Here is a 15,862-nt window from a genome sequence, read left to right as displayed (position 1 = left end):
TGTGAGCTGAGGGTGCCTTTGCTGGCTGCACATGAGCCCAAAGGCCTCAGCGGGTGGGGCACAGCCCCCCAAAGAGCCACCGAGGTCTCTTCAGGAGATGCGTTTCCTCCAGGGCAGCCAGCCGGCTGTGACCTCAAAGGTTTAAGGAAAGTGAACTAAGAAGCATTGCCCGAACTTCTCAGCCCCAGCAGGCACCATAAAGCCCCTTGGACACCAGGGTGGGCCTCGGCTGCCCTCATGACCCATGGCCCCCAAACCCCAGGTGCTGACCCTGATGGTCTCAAGCCGTGCAACCCTGCAGGGCCCCTGCCCCCTCTCCTCTGCACTGTCCGGGGTGAGGGGTCAGCTCCAGGCCCTCCAGCCTGTCCCTGGAGGGTTTTGGGTAGGGCCTGTGCTGAGCCTGCTCACCACCATCTTCCGGCCAAAGGCTTCACCCCCGTTCACTGGAAGCTCTACACCCAGCCCTGGGCACATCTGGGTGATAGCCAACACCCCGTCTCCTGACATCTCACCTGGGGGTCTCACCTGGGGGTGACCCAGTTCCTCTGCCTCCCTCCCTGGCAGGGGACGAGGGCCAGTGCACCACCTGTGCCCTCTGCCCTCTCCAAATGCCTGCCGGGTCATCACCTCTCCAGCCGTCTGCCATCACCACCCCGGACACGGACCCCAGCCCGGGACTTGCTGCTCTGCTCTGAGGACACCCCTTCTCTCCTCCCTCAATGCTGGCTTTCGGAAAGGCCGACCCCTGTGGTCACGTCCTCGTCCCTCTGTCACCCCCTGTTCCTCTGCCCCCTCCTTCCTGCCGCTACAGGCCTGGGTCGGTGGGCACCTCTCCCTCTGCGGGCCTGCGCGCTGTGGACTCTCCCACGCGGATGTGAGTGGGGGTCCTCGGGCTCCTCGCCCGGGCTGTCCCAGCCCAGGTCACCCGGCTCCCCTGCAGACCCCCCAGCCCACGGTCCAGCCTGCTGCCTCTTCCTCTCTGCCTGGTGTCTCAGAACCAGCGTCACCCCCGCCCCCGACTCAGTTGCACCAGCTGAGCACGAAGCCCGGACCACCTACCAGGGGTCCAAGTCCAACAGGCAGGAACCCCGCCTGGCCTTCCTGCTGGCCTCACCTCTCACATCTCAGCTGTCACCAAATTCTATCACCCTTGCCCCAAGAATCTTCCAGTGCCTCCTGTGCAGCCCCCACCAGCCCCCAGTCCTCACCTGGGGCGATAGCCTCTGCTGTCCGTGGCCCCTGCAAGCTGGTCCCCATACGCAGGCAGTGCCAAGGGAAAACACCACTAGCATGTCCCTGGGCCTTGGACTCAGTTCAGAGGCCTTCCCATGGGACAGAGCGCTTCCTGCCACACCTGGGCTGTATGCAGTGTCCCCCGCTTTCCTCAGCCAGCATGGCCCTCACGGTGAGGGTTCCCTGCTCGGGGTCCCGCCTGTGGCCTCTGCGGCAGCCCGGGCCCTCCTCAGGCTGTCTGAGCCTGGCTGGCATCCCATCTTATTCCGCTCCCATCTTATCACTCCTCAGCCTTGCTTTCAGAGGCTGACTGGCCGGGGGCAGGGAGCAGAGCTCTCCGTGGGAACATGGTGCACAGGGCACCTGCCCCGGGGCTCTGATCTTCCTCCTGAGCACACGACACCTTGCTGGTTCCACAGCCCCTCTGAGAGGTGGGACTGCCATGGCCCCATTCCTCAGCCGAGGACACAGGCAGGTGCCAGGGGCAGAGGGCTGCCAGGCCCAGGCCCCTCGGCTGCCCGTTCCCCCATGGATGGGGTGGTTTTGTGTGCTCCAACTTCAGCCATGCAGGCAGCTGTACTCAGGGGGCACCTTGCCCCTCCATGGAGGCTGCCTGATCCTCCAGGGGCTTGAGTCTGGGGTGTCTTTCCCCCCAGAGCCCCTCGGTCCTGTCAGGCACAGCAGGCAGGAGGCTGCCAGTTACAGAGCAACCTTCCCGGCCAGGAAGCGGATGCAGCGCCTGGGGCCCTGGGTCACCAGGCAGGGCCTGAAGGGGGTTCCCAGAGCCTACCACTTCCCCCCCATGCCCTAGCCGGGCATGGGACAGAAGGCTGGGCCAGAGCTGGACAGTGTTTTATTGAAAGTTCACAGATACAAGAGCTCTGAGCAGGGTCACAGCTTGGGGGAGGTGGGCCCAGGAGGGTGGGGAGCCCCCAGATGCCGGCAGCCCCCCTCAGCCTGGGGCACTCCCACAGAAGCCCTTCATACAGGGTGTTGGATCTGAGGGGCCCCAGGGGCGTGGACACAGGAGGGCAGGGAGGGCAGCCACGGGAGCCAGGGTACAGCAGCAGAAGGGGGAGCCCAGGACCCCAAAACAGGCGGAGGCAGGAGGCCGGGAGGCAGAGAGGGTGGGCCGGCAGGAGCTCGCTGCCCCCTTCCTGTGCAGAGCATCCTCGCTGCCTGGCTCACAGCTTTGGGGACCCCGAGGCAGACGCCCTGCCTGGCCACCACCGCACAGCGTCCTGCATCACCTCAATCGCAGAAGCAAACACGTCTTGGCGCTTTGTCCCCGCGGCCAAGGGGCAGTGGCCTCAGTAGTCGGTGAGCGGGTACCGCAGGAAGACGAAGACCAGGACGATGCAAGAGGCCGCCAGGGCGGAGCTGGTGATGTTGAAAAGCCGGGCCGTCTTGGCGTCCTCCACCGCTCCGCTCAGGTCGTTCAGGAGCTTCTTGTCCCGAACCTGCGGCCCGGAGGAGGGAAGGTGCTTAAGGGGGACCTGCTAACACTGGGGCATTGGGGCCACAGCACCCGGGAATGCTTTGTTTCTTGGGCAACTTCCTGAAGTCCAGAACTATTTAAAATAAACCAGGATTGTTAACAATACTGTACTATATGCTTGAAAGCTGGTGAGACAGTAGATCTTAAGTGTTCTCGCCACCAGAAAAGAAAGTGACTCTGCGAGTGATGGCATGTTAATCAAGCCTAGTGTGGGAACCCCCCTGCAGTACACACATGTACAAATCGTCATGTCCCGCATCTTAGACCTACACAGTGTCACATGTCCGTCACACCTGAGAAAGCTGGAGCGAATGAATGAGTGAAGAGAAGAGGAAGCTGGTCTCAGAGGGAGAGAGGCGATCGGATGGCACAGTGACCTGAGCGTGTCCTCACAGGACGTCCACCTGGTTTAGAAGGAACTGGGGTTCCCTGGGAATGGACAGGACAGGTGGTGTCCCCACGATCTCTGGGAGGGGACGTTAAGGTAAAGGGAGAGGACTGGAGCCCAGGAAGTCCTGGGAAGGCAGGGGGCAGAGCTGGACCCATCTCCGGATTCTGCGGCTGTGCAGACCCGGCCCCGAGGGGCGTCCGCCTCAGGCGGGCAGGTCAGGGTGCCCCTCTCCTCAGCAAGCTCCCCCCGCCAAAGCCCAGAGATGCTGTGGGCAGGGAGTGAATCCAGGAGGAGGTGAGGGAGAGAGGGGGGACGGGCAGGGAGAAAGTCTCTGTGTTAGTGCTTCGTGGATGGACGAGGGGGCAAAGGGGCTTGGCTGCAGGGAGGAAGGCGGGCAGGCAGCCCGGCTGGGCTCACCACCTGACTGCCCGGTGGGTGGGTGGGCGGGAGAACGGAGGGGTAGGCAATGCCGTCACAGAGATGGCATGGTCGGAGGGTGGCTGGTGTCGGGGTGTCCCGAGGGTGGATGGATGGAGGAGGGGACCGGTGAAAGGAGCAGTGAGAGGGCCAGAAGAAAACAGAGAGGCGCTGGCGGGTGAGGCGAGGGAGGCATCAGGGAAGGGGGGAGAGGCCGGTGACCCGGCAGCTGGACTGCCCAGAATGAATGGACGAGATGAGATGGAAAGAGGGAAAGCAGCAGGCGTGGCCGTCGCCGAGGAATCAGGAGGGACGGAGGGCGGGAGGAAGCCCACGGCCTGCCTGGTTCTCACGCTGGTGACTCCGGAGAGGACTGGCCTTCAATGGGTCTTTTCATCCTGTCTGAACCATGATGCTTCACCCACTTATTTAGGTCTTAAACGTTTTACAGTTTTCTCTAGAGAAAGCTAATAAATCTTCTGTTAGATTTAGTCTTAGTCTATTTATTGTGGTTGCAATGATGTTGTGAGCGATGTCTGTAATCACATAGTTCTGCTGGTGTGTGAGGATTCCACCGACTTTTGTACAGTGATTTTGAGTCCAGCTAAGTTACCATATGAATCGTGCCGAGTGGCCAAGCTTTCCGTGTGGGAAGCTGCACCTGCTGTGGTCACGGCACTTCTGCCTGTCTCGTTGCTGGACGCTCCAGCACGGTGGCCAGGAGCACAGATGGCGGAGGCCATGCCTGGGTGTGGATCCCAACCGTGCCCATCGCCAGCTGCGCAGCCCTCGGCGAGGCTCGGCCATGACATGCGTTCCCGGCGCCCAGAGCTGTGGGACGCACGCAGTGAGTGAGCTCGTGCAGCCGGGGCGAGGCCTTCCGGGATGACGCCGAAGGGCAATCACACGACGGAACGGGAAGCCTCGGCTCAGTCTTGACCTTAAAACTCACCACTAAGGAGATGCTCACTTATTGCTAGAAGTCCATTAATGTGTTAAAAAAAATCCCCGCTGGACAAACGTATTTCTCCTTTACTTCATTAATGAATTATAGTCATGGATTTTCTCATGTTAAAACAATTCTGAATTCCTAAGGTAAAGCCTTGGCCACGATCTCTTCATTAGAAACTTGGAAGAGAGGAGGAGAGGTAGAGGGAACAGTTTCAAGTGGACAGATGAGTGGAGGAGAAAGGGGGTAGGTGGACACAGGGTGTGTGCTGGGCGGGGGGACAGGCAGCAGGTGGACATGTGGCCATCGCTGAGTGGAACGGAAGGTGCATAAATGACAGGTGCTTGTGTAATGGATGGAATGGGTGGACAGATGGATACACGAGCGGATGTTGGGTATGTGGAACAGGAGATGGACGGGAGGCAGGGAGGGTTACTGGACGGCTGTAGGGTGAATCGGTGCATGCTAGAGGATATACTCGTTAGTCAGTCTATCGGTATTAGTCGGCGCCTGCTCTGAGCAAGTGTTTTCTAGGTCCTGGGTATACTGCAGGGGACAAAAGCAAGTCCCCACCCTCAGGGCGCTTACATTCCCGGGAGAGGATGCCACATAAACGTGACAGATGAGTACAATATGGAATGTGTTAGGTGTGCTGAGCAGCAACTGAAGAGGATAAGGAAACAGGAAGTTTGTAGGCGGTAGAGCTCCCACCGGGCGCTCAGGAAAGAGCTTCCGGAGAAGGGGGTGGGCATCTGACAAAGCGCAGAGAAGGCGCCTGCTGCCTGTAAGCTTATCTGCACGGAGTGTGCGGCCAGGCGCGAAGCTCTGAGCTGGGATGTGCCTGGCGTTCGGGAAGAACCAGAGACCCATCAGGTGAGAGCAGAGCCCGGAAGTAGGACCTGAGGTCAGAGAGGAAGCCGGCCAGCGGCAGGGCGTGCAGAGCTTTGCAGGTGCTCTGTGGCGTTTTGGAGCAGGAAAACAATGACATAATCTGACATGTCCTAACGCAGTGATTCGGCCACTGCTCAAGAGACTGCAGGGCAGGGGCAGAGGCTGGACCCCAGGGCAGGGAGAGAGAGTGCAGGCAGGCAGCCAGGCTGGTTTGCACCGGGGCTGCAGTGCAGGTGGGAGAGCCCATGCGTCCTGGGTATGTCCTGAACGCAGCAGAGCTGATGGCATTTGCTGAGATCACATGTGAAGTGTGATTAAAAAAAAAAAAAAGGATGGAATTTGAGATTATCTCAAGGTTTTTTGCTTACATTACTTGAAACAGGGAAGTTGTGGAAGGTCCCAGGAGTGTGTCTGCGTGGTTCAGGAGCTTCATTCCCGAGTGTTAAGCGAGAAGCTTCATCTAGACATTTTGAGTAGGGCGGTTTTGTCAGAGTTGGAGTTCCGGACAGGGTCTAGGGCAGAGGCATACATACAAGGGCGTGGGATGCCGTGGATGGGCACATCAGGGAGGGTGTGTGGACAGAGGAAAGGGGACTGAGGGCTGGGCCCAGGAGCACCTGATGTTAACAGAACAGGGGGCAGGAAGGAACAGGGGAGAGCCTGAGAAGGGTGGCAGAGACGTGGAAGGACAGTGGAGGGGGCTTGGGGAGCTGGGGAGCTGAAGGGGGGCAGGGACTAAGAGGCAGAGGGGGGCAAGCAGACAGGCTGAGGGGTGAACAGTCAGGGCAGGCCAGGAAGGCAAAGGGAGGGCACGCAGCCTGGGGAATGGGCAGCTCTGTGGATGTGCGAGTCCCCAGGGGAGAAGAGGGGTGCTGGGTGAAGGCAGGGGCGGCGAGCAGGTAGCTGGGCAAATGGGTGCTGGTCCCACGGCCCCTGTGTGGATGGCACGGTCCGTGACGGGAGAGGCGGAGAGCGGAGAGGCACGGTGATCCGGAAGTGAGGGATGGGCAACTCAGTTTGGGGGGGAGAGTGGGAAGAACAAATACATGAGGGGAGGGGTGGAGAGACAGGCGTTTGGGTGGGTGGGAACCGTGGGGTGAGAGGAGAGAGGAGGAGAGAAGGGCCGATGGTCAAAGCTTCAGTGGGTGACTAGATACATGACACCACAGGCAGGTAGTTAGAAAGAAGGGGAAGCAGAGAGGCTGACGCAGAAACGACCTCGCGGAGAGATGCGGAGCGCAGGGGGGTGGGCAAAAGGAGAGAGGACGCAGGTGGACAGGCAGGAGGAGGGGCTGGAACGGTGCCCAGCGGACGCAGGGGCCGGGCGACCTGCGGGTGTGACCTCCAGGAGGTCACTTTGTAGCTCTGTGCCTCGGCTTCCTCATCTGTGAAACAAGAATGTCAGCTGCACCCATTTCACAGAGTTTAGGTCATTATTAAATAAAATAATAAATGAAATCACAGGGACTTAGACCAGTACCTGGAATATGCGAAGAGCTCAACAGATACCTGTGCCCCTGTTGCGTTATTGTTACTGGCTGGCTTGTTGTTAGGGGACGAAGTGGGTGAAGTCAGGGAGCAGAGGATGAGAAGACAGCTGGGCAGATGGACAGGTGGACCAAGTAACGGACGAGGCTGGCGGGAGGGTAGTGGGGGGAAAGGAAGGGAAAAAGATGGGTGCTGGGTGTGTGGAGACAGGAATTGAATCAACAATCGGAGGAACGGCTGAGCGGGATGCCCAAGGGGACGTGGACAGGCGGGGGACAGAGACAGATGACTGTACGGAAAAGGACGGGCAGGAGGACAGGGCGGAAGCGTGGGCATGCTGGTGGCAGCGAGCCGAGGGCCTCTCCTGCCAGCCTGCCACTGCCAAAAATGGCGCCCCCCACCCTCAACTCACTAGATGAACATCCCTGGGGTAAAGCCCCTCACTGGCTTTTCCTTCAAAATATATGCACAGTTTTCAGCTCTCCACCCCAACCGCTCTGATCCGAGACTCCATACAACGCCCTTCCACTTGCTGTGCCAGTTCGCCAGCGTCTCGCGTCCCTGCAGCCTGTTCCCCACATGGCCAGGGTCATCCTTTCAAATGTAAGCCACGTGGGATTGACTTAAAGTTCTTCAAAGATTTCCCATTTCACTCAAAATCAAACAAAATCCTTACTGCGGCTGACAAGGTGCACCCGGCCCGGCCCCTCGGGTCCCGTCCCCTGCGCCCTGACCCCCTTCCAGCCACCCTGGCCCCCAGCCCCCAGCCAGAGCCTGACGTTGCCTCAGGGCCTTTTCCACACCTGCCGCCACCTCTTGGAATATGGTTCCCAGACGCACATGCGGCTAGTGTCTGAACTGACTCCGGCTCACACTCAGATATCATCTCCTCAAAGAGGCCTCCCTTGACCGACATGCATAAAATAGCACAGCCACGTCCCCGTGACCACGGTTCCTCTATTCATCACTGACGTCACCATAACTGAGTGTTAGGACCGTCGGACACCCCACTGGAATGGAAGCTCCTACAGGCGGGGACTGGGTGTGGCTTGTCACTTCTTAGGTGTTTGGCGGTCAGTGTGTGTGCAGCAAGTGGGTGAGTGAGGGAAGGATGCTGGGAAGTTTGAACGAATCGATGATGAAGCGATTGACTAGTTCGGTGAGTGGATATGGTGGGTATATACGTGTAGGGGAGGGAGGAAGACAAAGAGGGGGGGACAGGCATGATAATCAAAGCGAGGGAACAGGCCCGACTCTGGATGAGTTGCTGGAGAAGGAACACGTGGAAGCAGGGAGGAAGGAGAGGTGCTCAAGACCAACGGTGAGCGGGCCCGTGGGTGAGGTGACGGGCACGGCGGGCGACTCCGGGCGTTGATGGACGGTAGTCCACAGTGAACTGGAGAAGCAGAAGGGATCAAGAGGGCAGGTGGGAGGAGACGGACGTGGGAGATGGATGGGAAGGTAGGTGAAATAGTAGTAGATTCACGATGGAAAAAAGTGGGTAAGTGTGTGGGCAAGTAGGTGTATTTATGAAAAATTCAGGGATATTGTGAGCACAGACGGATGAAAGAATGAATGGAAGATGGAAGGTTGGATGGGCGGGTGGGTGGGCGGAGGGGTCGACGGATGCATGCGTGTGTGAATCAGTGAATTCAGCACGTGGAGTGGAAGGAAGAGAGAGAGAGAAAAAAGGGAGAGGACGAGAATATGGATAAATGGATCACGAGTAGGTGGATGAGAAGGGAGGGGAAATAGATAAATGACAGCGGATAGATTACGTGCATGGACGGTATGACGCGAAGGGTAATAGGATGGAAGCGAGTAAATATGAGTGTGAGGAGCTGACACGGAGGGACGGACGTGGCTCAGCGAGAGGAGCAGCAGAGGGAAGGGACGGTGGGCGGCGTGAAGGATGAACAGATGTCTTGGCGTGTTGGGCCAGAGGACGAGGGATGACCGACAGGCAGCGATGGTAAGTAAAGTGGGGAAAGTCGCTGAGAAAGTGAGGTTAGATGAACAGTTGAGTGAACGGGTGTGCGGTCCGCGTGGGGACGGGGTGGGAGTGGTGGGAAAGGGGGGAGGAAGCACACAACACGGACAGCACGGACGGACGGAGGGCGCACGGCCACGTGGATGAGGTGATGGAACAGACGAGGCTGGATGGTTGTATGAGGGTGGGTGGGCTTATGGATGGAGGGAGGGAGGGAAGGTAGAAGGATGATGGGCGGGCGGGTGGGTGATGCTGATGTCTGGGAAGGAGGGAGTGGGTGAAGATGCACATACGAACACTGACACCATGTCGCCCCTCCTGTCTCGTCTTCCTGGCTTTCCTCTCACTGGGAACCCTCACAACCTCTGGGCCCAAACAGAGCAGCTGCCATGCACCCTTTACGTCTGCTCCTCCTCTCCTGCCCACCCTCCCTGCTCTAGGTCAGGCCACTTCCTCTCATGCCTGGACCACTACACTGGGGCCCCAGCTGAAACCCAACCCCTGCGCAGGTTTTCCAAACTCCTCGCTGCCTGGCCTGTCTGTCCCCCCAGGATTGCCCTCTTCTCGTTCCCCACAGACAGTGGGGCCTTGCCATTTCCCCCAGATCGCCCCACCTGCATATCCCAGTTTGAGTCCTTTCCCCCATCTGGAACACCTGTCCCCTCACCCGTCCTTCAGCGCCCAGTGAGAATGCTGCCTCTACCTGGAAGCCGCCTGTGCCTGACCCCAGCCTCACCCCAAACCGCGAGGAGCTCTCCTTTCCTGGAATGCTGTGACACATACTCCATCTTGCCATATGTCCTCTGTCCAGCCACCAACTCACCAACATTATTTGACCCCTATGTTGTCCAGACCTGATGACAACAAGATGAAGGGACAGGTCTGGGTGGAGGGCAGCCATGCGTGGGGCAGAGGGTCTCTGATGGGGAGGGGCCTTCAGCCACAGGGAGGGATGGAGCATTTGCAAGGGAGTCCTGGGCCTCACAAAGGCTCCCAGGCTGAGGAGCAGCGGGCTGCACAGCAAGGGGCGCTCACAGAATGGCTGGGGTGGGGGGTGTCCAGTGAGGCCAGGAAAAGGGTTGAAATGGGTCTTGAAGAGTCTTGGATGCCAAGACGCAGTCTGGTCTTCCCCCAGCTAATGGTGGCTGTTGTGAGTGGCTCGCAGACGGCATGAGTGGAGAACTGGCACTGTGTGTGCCTGGACACCAGGCTAAGCAAATAAGGCTGCGATCTGTGTGGTGTAGACCCAGCCTGCATTGAACTGACCTGGCCCACGTGGGTGGAGGGGGTGGATGGATGGCTTAATGGGTGAATGTACAGATGGGGGCAGGCAGGGATACCCCACTGAGTGCCAGCCTCTGCCCTGCTCACGTGTGCTTATTTGAATGTTTTGTTTCCATTTGCTTTGTCCATAGATGAAGGAACAGGCTCAGGTGAAGGTGGCTCGTCAAGAGGCCACTGCTCTTCAGGGAAAAAGCTGGGAACTTAGCCAAGGCCTCTGACCCCAAGTCCATCAGGTGACCTTGGGGGTGCCCGTGACTGGCTGCAAGTGGCGTAGGGTGCGGCAGGCCAGGAGATGTGCACCTGGATGGACAGATGGATAAATTCCCAGGTGAGGGAGCTCGAGCCAGCAGATCTGTCCCCTCCGCCAGGAAAAGGCAGCTCACCTTGCATGCCCTCTTCAGGTAAGTCCCACCCCTTTCTGCCCTCACTGCCCCCTAGGAAGGACATGGGGGAAGCAGCTCCAGGTGGGGGTGTAGTGAATGCTCTTCTGCCCCTCAGAAGCATCATTCTCACCCACCCCAACCCCCAGCACAAATCCTGCACCATTCAGAAATCTGTGACCTACCTACAACCCACACCAGATGGGCCTGCCCTGTGCCAGCTGGCCACCCACAGCTGAGCCAAGGGGAGGGGGGATGGCTTCCGAACAGGAGCCCATGCTGCTGGACCCATGTCCACGGACCAATGTCAGGGCATGGCAGGAGGGCACCAGGAGAGGCAGAGCTCTGCCAGCTGCCCTGGCAACTGTGCCCTCTGCCTGGCACTGGCCGGGTGGAGCCAGAGCTGAGGTTGGCCTAGGGGCTTCTATTCCCAATTCCCAGGAACTCTGCCTTCAAAGCACACACACATGCACACTCACCTACATACACTCGTGCATGTGTGCACATGTACCTACATGCATGCACACATGCAACACTCACACACGCACATTTGCAGGTATGTGTGCACTCATCACATGCACGTGTATGCACATGCCCATTGCTGCTCACGCACACTCACACGGGTGCACACTCAGTCACACACCATTCCTGCATGGTGGGGCCTCGCACGAGGTCCAAGGCCCTGGAGGCAAAGGCATGAGTGGCAGGGGGTGGCACCCGGGCTGATGAGTCAGAAGGGTAGGAGAGCAGGGAGCTAGTTTGTGGGTGCCAGAGCCAGGGGTGGGCTCAGCTCACAGGTACACACAGCAGCAGGCTATCCGTGTCCTCCCTTCCGGGCCAGGCTTCCGGCCCTTCCTCTCCCTCCAGCCCCCTGTCCCCACCTCGCTGGGAAGCTCCAGTCAGTGAACCCCCGCCTCCTGGCCTTGGACACTCAAATCAGGGGAAGGTGATGAGCTGGCTGGATGTGAGCCAAGTCCTTCCAGACAGACGGGGAGATGGGTGGGGGGCACTGAGTCCCCTGTTCCTGCTGCCGGGGCTCTGACAGCCCAGAGCACTTTGTGAGACTTTACGCATTTGCACAGATGCCCCAATCCCAAATGCAAGTGGATCACCGCCTCCCTTCTGCAGTCTTGGCCCACTTCTTCCCACTTTGCCCATAGGGATGGGGTCCTGTCGGCCTGGCGCCCTGCTCTGCTCCTGGCCAGCTACTCTCACGGCAGTGAGGGGCTTCTGGAAGTCGTACCCATTTAGGGTGTGTGGTCAGAGTGTCAGAGACATGATTATGCCTCTCTCCCCCTGGGCCCTCGCCCACCGAGGACAGGCTGACTGGACACCTCGGGTGACAGGGAAGGAAGAGAGCAGTGACTGGCAATCAGAGACCCCCTCTGACTGTCTGCCTGGCACAGGCTCTTTGAGGGGGGCTTGGACAAGAAGGTCTCCAGCGTCCCTGACTGCACCCCTCCTGTCTACAGGGGAAGGACCCCAAGGCCTCTTCATTCTCCATGCTGGTTCTATCCCCGGAGGCCTGGGGGCAGCTGCGTCCAGGTCTAAGTCCCACAGTCCCCTCCCAGAGGCCAGGACACCGAGCCCTGGGTCTCTGTCCCAGGACTAGCTGGTTGCGCAGAGAAGCGGGCCTTGTCACACCCGGGAAGCTGCCTCTGCTCAGGATGGGGAAGCGCAGCCCCTTCCTGCCCAGCTAGCCAACATCCCTGTCTGTCTGGATGCGGAGAGCAGGTCCCCCCTGCGGGCACTGCCCCCGGCCCCGCCCCACTCACTTTCAGGGAGTAGGCCAGGGCGATGAATCCCAGGCAGCAGAAGTTGAGGTAGACGAAGTTGAAGATGGACCACAGGTAGTAGTCGTTGACCTCCGTGGTGTCCGGGTAGACCTCCACCACCGTCGTGGGGTTCGTCATTGTCTTCTTCTCTGCGAGGTGCTTGCAGGCCTGGGGCGCGCCGGCAGCCCGCACACTGTCCGTCTTACTGCTTTTGGACTCCATGGGGAACAGAGTGGGCGCCATGGGGGGCGAGGATGAGGGCGCAGGGGCGGGGGCCGCTGGAGCCTGCAGGGCGGGGGGCTTGGACACGCAGGCGAAGCAGCCCTTGGGCGAACCCGCTGGGGGCCTTGGGATCCAGAAGGCCCCGTCCAGGGGGACTCGGGCTTCCTGGGGGCCGTCCGTGGTGCTGGCGGAGGCTCCCAGCGGGGCTGGGCGCTGGCCGGGCCCTGGGCCTGCAGGGGCGGGGATTGGGGAATCAGCTGAGTCCTTCCCACCCTGCAGGACCCAGCCCTGTGCCCTGCAGCATCTCCCCTGAGACCCATAAACAGCCCCAGAGGAGACTGCAATCCTCACCAAGGCGGCCAGCTGCCAGCCTGCCACCTGCCTCCCCCGCCCGCCCGAGCCTCCGCCGATGCCAAAGCCCTTTCCAGCAGCCCTGGCAGGAACATCAGGGGCTTTCATCACTTTGCCATCAGCACACACACATCCACCCAGTGACACAACAGCAGCCCCCCCACGCCCCCAGCAACGCCCAGACTGACACGCAGTTGCAGTAAACAGAGCGCACCAGCCCCCAGACACCGGGGCAGACCCGCGGGGACTACAGGCAGGATGAGCAGAGCCCCCCGGCTCCTGCAGGCTGACACCGCCGACCCGGGGTGGGGGGGGGGTGGACACACAGGCAGCCCCACCACCCGCGCTCCGGACCCCGCACACCCCGTTCGCTCAGAGGTGCTGCCAGGTAAACAGCTCCGCACTGTGAAACGCAGCGTGGACACACACCGCGACACACACTCGGACACAATCGCCTGAAGGTGAAAACGGGACTGCGGGGCTCCAAACTTGGGCGCACAGCCCCCGCCCCCAAACCGGGCCCAAGGCGGCAACGGACCCCAGGCGCGCCCTCGCAGGGAGCCACCCACCCCTGCCACAAACAGCCGCACGATGACACTCTGCCAAACACACGCCTCTCCGGCGAGAACCGCAGGCGCCGGGGTCCGGCGCCACCCCGGGGGTCACCGCAGTCGGGCCCCGCGGCCCCAGCCCGGCCCGCGCCTGCCGCAGCCGCCCGGACGGCGCGCCCTCACCTCCTGGCGACTCCTCGGCGGGCGGGCTCGGCCCCTGCGCCTCGCTCCGCGCGTCCTTCCGCCGCCCCGCGGGTCGCGGTCTGCCCGCCGCCTCCCCCGCCGCCCGCGCTCCCTCCGCTGCGCCAGGCCGGCCGCGCCGCTGCGGCCCAAGCCTGACTCACGGCGGCGGCGGGCGCAACCACGTCCCGCCTCCTCCCGCCCGCGGCGCCCCCCGTCCCTCTACCCCGCTCTCGCCTCGCCTCGCTCGGCGCCCAGCCCCGCCGGAGCGCCCCTTTGCTGGGCCCTCCCGTCCGCCTCCCCAGGTGAGAGCCCCCTCCTCCCCCGCCCGCCGGGCCCCGGGCCCCGCTGTCGGGGCCCCTTCCCCACGACGCCCCCGTCTGAGCCTCACTGAGCCCCCAGCCCCACAGAGCCCAGGCGCCCCCGACTTGCCTCTCTGGCCATGTCCGTGCGCACGCCTACCCATGCCCCGTGCGCTCTCCTGTCCCCGCACACCCCCGCCCCCAACCAAGCCCCCTCTCAGGCCCCCCAGCCGCTAACATGGGCTGGTGGACCGAGCCCCACCCGAGTCCACCTCTGCACACCCCCATCCCCAACTAAGGCCTCCTAAGCCCACAAAGTCCCCGCCTTCGCTGAGCCTTGGGGCCCCACGTGAACCTGTCCTTTCTGAGTTCCTGTCACCCAAAATCTGAGCCACACACACCCTGCCAGGAGCCCCCCAGCCCCACCCTCACTAATCGGGCTCCCCACAAAGTCCAGCGCTGTCCAGGCCCCTAAGGACACTCGTCTCCATGGCGTCCGCCGCTCACCTGCCCGTGCCTCTGAGCGCCCTGCCTGCCCCACCTGGCCCCGCTGATGCTCTGCCCCCACCAGCCGCTTCCGGAACCTCTGCCTGCCCTCCCGGCCTCGGCCCCTTGGAGCTTCCGTCTGCCCACCACGCTCCTTCCTTCCTGCAAGTCCCCATGAGTCCCCTTCACCACGGAGAGACCCCCCAGCCCTCTGTGCCTCCGCTGAGCCCCAACCTCACCCTGCCAGTACCTTCCCTGAACTGGGTCCTCTCCACCCATCTGCTGGCCCCCATTGAGCCCAGACCCTCCAAAGCCCCCCAGAAGCTGCCCTGATGTACGGCGGCCCCCGTGCTCCCCCCTCGTCTCCCTCCAAGTCCCTGTCCTCCTCAGGGTCCCCGCCACGTCCGGAGCCCGTCCTCCCATGTGGCCTGCCTACCCGCTGACCTCACCCTCCTCAGAGGCCTTGCCTGTCTGCGCTCAGTCCTCTGCAAAAGCCCTGCTGTCCTCGGGCCTCTGGGCTCTCTGCAAGAGCCTTCCCTGAACCCCAGTCCTGGGCAGGCCCCGCCCCCTGCCCAGGCCCCGCCCATGCCCAGCCTCGCCCATGCCCACACCCACCCCTGACCAGCCTGGCTCCCCCGCTCCGGGCTGGCAGGAGCCTGCCACACAGTCCGCCCTGACGACTTGGTAAAACTGTGAGCAGGAGGGGTTCCCCATCCTGGCCCACGGGCCTGAGCATGGATGGGGAGCCGGGGGAGCCAGGCACAATTCAGCTCTCCCTCCCCCAGCACCCTAGGCCTGGCTTGGTGGCACCCAGACCCCCGTCCTTGGGTTGAACCTGACTGAAGGTGCCCTCCCAGCCTGCATGAGGCCTGCGAGCCACACCACCAGGCCTCTCCAGCATCTGGGCTGTGCTTCTGGGGGCCGGGCACCACCTCCCTGGCCACAGGCTCTGCCTGGGGCTGCAGGCGTGTGGACTGTGCTTGTCTCCCTGCTAGTCCCCTGGTCCTCAGACAGCAGGAGGGGGCGCCCAGCTCCCAGGGGCCTGCTACAGGTCACAGGGTCAGGTCTGGCCCCTCTCCTACAGACGACTGAGAGGCTGCGTCTCTCCCAGGCCCCCAGCGCCCAGAGCACGGAAGGAGGAGGATCCCCACCCAAGACGGTGTCCTCCAGACAGGGGCGCAGGCCAGGAAATGCACCAAGATGAGCACCAGGGTTCGGAGCCCCTGCAGGCCAGGCCCTCAGCTGGGCTCCTTTGGGAGAGTCTTCAAGTCCAGGGCAAGCCGGCCATTATCACACACCTTCTATAGACAGAGACTGGATGCTCGGGTCAGTCAACGAGTTGGGATCCCAGCCAGGCATCACACTCCAGGGCCTGGGGACCCCTGAGCAGCTGGGCAGAGCCCCCCTGGGGGCAGTCCAGGGCAGCTGCAGCAGGCAGGGGCTTCATGGCCCCAAGGCCACTGTTTAGGGGCTG

At 61.7% G+C, this 15,862-nt stretch overlaps 1 protein-coding gene across 3 annotated transcripts; it reads right to left on the bottom strand.

Annotated features, from left to right (window-relative positions):
- Positions 1-2,069: 2,069 nt before the first annotated feature.
- Positions 2,070-15,862, bottom strand: IFITM10 (interferon induced transmembrane protein 10). Of its 3 annotated transcripts, none has more exons than XM_057506745.1 (4): positions 14,838-15,862; positions 12,297-12,748; positions 5,748-5,891; positions 2,070-2,693 (listed from the first exon to the last, which is right to left on the bottom strand). In XM_057506745.1, the coding sequence occupies exons 2-4, from the start codon at positions 12,537-12,539 to the stop codon at positions 2,544-2,546; spliced, it is 537 nt and encodes a 178-aa protein (XP_057362728.1). In that variant the 5' UTR covers positions 12,540-12,748; positions 14,838-15,862; the 3' UTR covers positions 2,070-2,543. The 3 variants fall into 3 exon arrangements, with proteins under 3 accessions (XP_057362728.1, XP_057362729.1, XP_057362731.1); XM_057506746.1 differs by having other exon boundaries at positions 14,833-14,903; XM_057506748.1 differs by lacking the exon at positions 14,838-15,862 and adding an exon at positions 13,604-13,742.

The sequence above is a fragment of the Manis pentadactyla genome, chromosome 9, assembly GCF_030020395.1.
Source record: "Manis pentadactyla isolate mManPen7 chromosome 9, mManPen7.hap1, whole genome shotgun sequence".
NCBI classification, from domain to species: domain Eukaryota; kingdom Metazoa; phylum Chordata; class Mammalia; order Pholidota; family Manidae; genus Manis; species Manis pentadactyla.
The sequence above is the reverse complement of the archived record's forward strand: the minus strand, read 5'-3'. Positions and strand labels throughout refer to the sequence as shown.

Coding starts and splice junctions, on each gene's coding strand:
- IFITM10 (XM_057506745.1), bottom strand. CDS start 12,539: ATGGCGCCCACTCTGTTCCCCATGGAGTCCAAAAGCAGTAAGACGGAC. Junction 5,892..12,296: donor CCCTGGCCTACTCCCTGAAA/GTGAGTGGGGCG, acceptor CCTCTGCCCTAG/ACCCTGTCCGGAACTCCAAC. Junction 2,694..5,747: donor ACTTCCCTGTTTCAAGTAAT/GTAAGCAAAAAA, acceptor TCCGGGCCGCAG/GTTCGGGACAAGAAGCTCCT.